Below are 1,209 nucleotides of genomic sequence, written 5' to 3' on the forward strand. Positions count from 1 at the left end.
CGGGGAGGGCCTGTGAGAGGCTGGGCTGGTCTTCTGTGGGCGTCGACGTCGCCTTCAGCTGCTGCTGGCGCTGCAGCAGCAGAAGGTGAAGCAGCAGCAGCAGCAGCAACAGCTGAGGGTGATGATCCTGGTGCTGCAGCAGCAGCTGCTGCTGCTGCAGCAGAGGACACAGATGAAGACGAAGAGTCCTTTGCTGCCTTCTCTAAAGCACTGCAGCTGCTGAGCATGCAGCACCCTAGAGACGCTGCAGCAGCAGCAGCAGCAGCAATTGCAGCAAGAACAGCAGCAACAGCAGCAACAGCAGCAGCAGCAGCATCAGCAGCAGGGGAATTTGACAGTGGAGACTGGGACATGACAGGACATGCAGACTCAGCTGCTGCAGAGACCCAAGCCTACAGCCAAAGTGCTGTTACCGGCACCCCTGCTGCTGCTGCTGCTGCTGCTGCTGCTGCTTTTACACCTGCGGCGTCGATGCCTGCATGGACCCCGCCATCTGAGCAAACTCAGCAGCCAGCAGCAACGCCAGCAGCGGCTGCTGCTGCTGCTTCAGCTGAGGAGCAGCAAAACGGTTTGGAGCTGCAGCAGCAACAACAGCAACTGCAGCAGCAGCAAGAGCCTGCTCCACTGCTGGTGACACTCTCCCGTCTGTTTACTCGGTGAGTGTCCATCGGCATTTGCTGCTGCTGCTGCAGCATTTTCTGCTGCTGCTGCTGCAGCATTTTCTGCTGCTGCTGCTTCCTCTGCTGCTTCCAGCCCTCAGCAGCACGCCAACTGCAAGCTGCAGCAGCAGCAGCAGCAACAACGATGCATAGAAGCAGCTAAATGCGGCTGTGCTGCTTGGCCTGCAGGTTATCACTGCGGAAAGCCCGTCGAGAGCGGAAGAAGCAAGGCGAGCAGCAGCTGCTGCTGCTGCTACAGTTGCTGCTGCTGGACTTGCTGCTGCTGCTGCGAATTTTGCTGCTCATGGAGCTGCCGTTGGAATTCTTGGTTCTGGAACTGCGGCTGCTGCAGGCTGTACTGCTGCAAGTGCTGCTGCTGCTGCTGTTGCTGCTGCTGCTGAGCCGTTAATGAGGCTTCAAAGGAAGCTGCGTGCTGCGGTTTGCTGCTGCAGGGACAGCAGCAGCAGCAGGAATGACGGGCGCTGCCGCAAGAGGCAGCAGCAAGCGGTCCTGCAGCAGCAGCAGCAACGGCAGCAGCAGCAGCAGCAGC

General features: G+C 59.6%; 1 protein-coding gene across 1 annotated transcript; it reads left to right on the plus strand.

The window, feature by feature from the left end:
- Positions 1-225: 225 nt before the first annotated feature.
- Positions 226-656, plus strand: ETH_00037490 (uncharacterized protein; the record flags this gene model as incomplete). The annotated part of the gene is made up of 1 exon (XM_013376586.1): positions 226-656. A coding segment is annotated over one exon (431 nt), but the record flags the coding sequence as incomplete, so codon positions are not given.
- Positions 657-1,209: the final 553 nt, after the last annotated feature.

This window comes from Eimeria tenella, genomic scaffold (genome assembly GCF_000499545.2).
Source record: "Eimeria tenella Houghton genomic scaffold, Eth_scaff3746, whole genome shotgun sequence".
Classification (NCBI taxonomy): Eukaryota; Apicomplexa; class Conoidasida; order Eucoccidiorida; family Eimeriidae; genus Eimeria; species Eimeria tenella.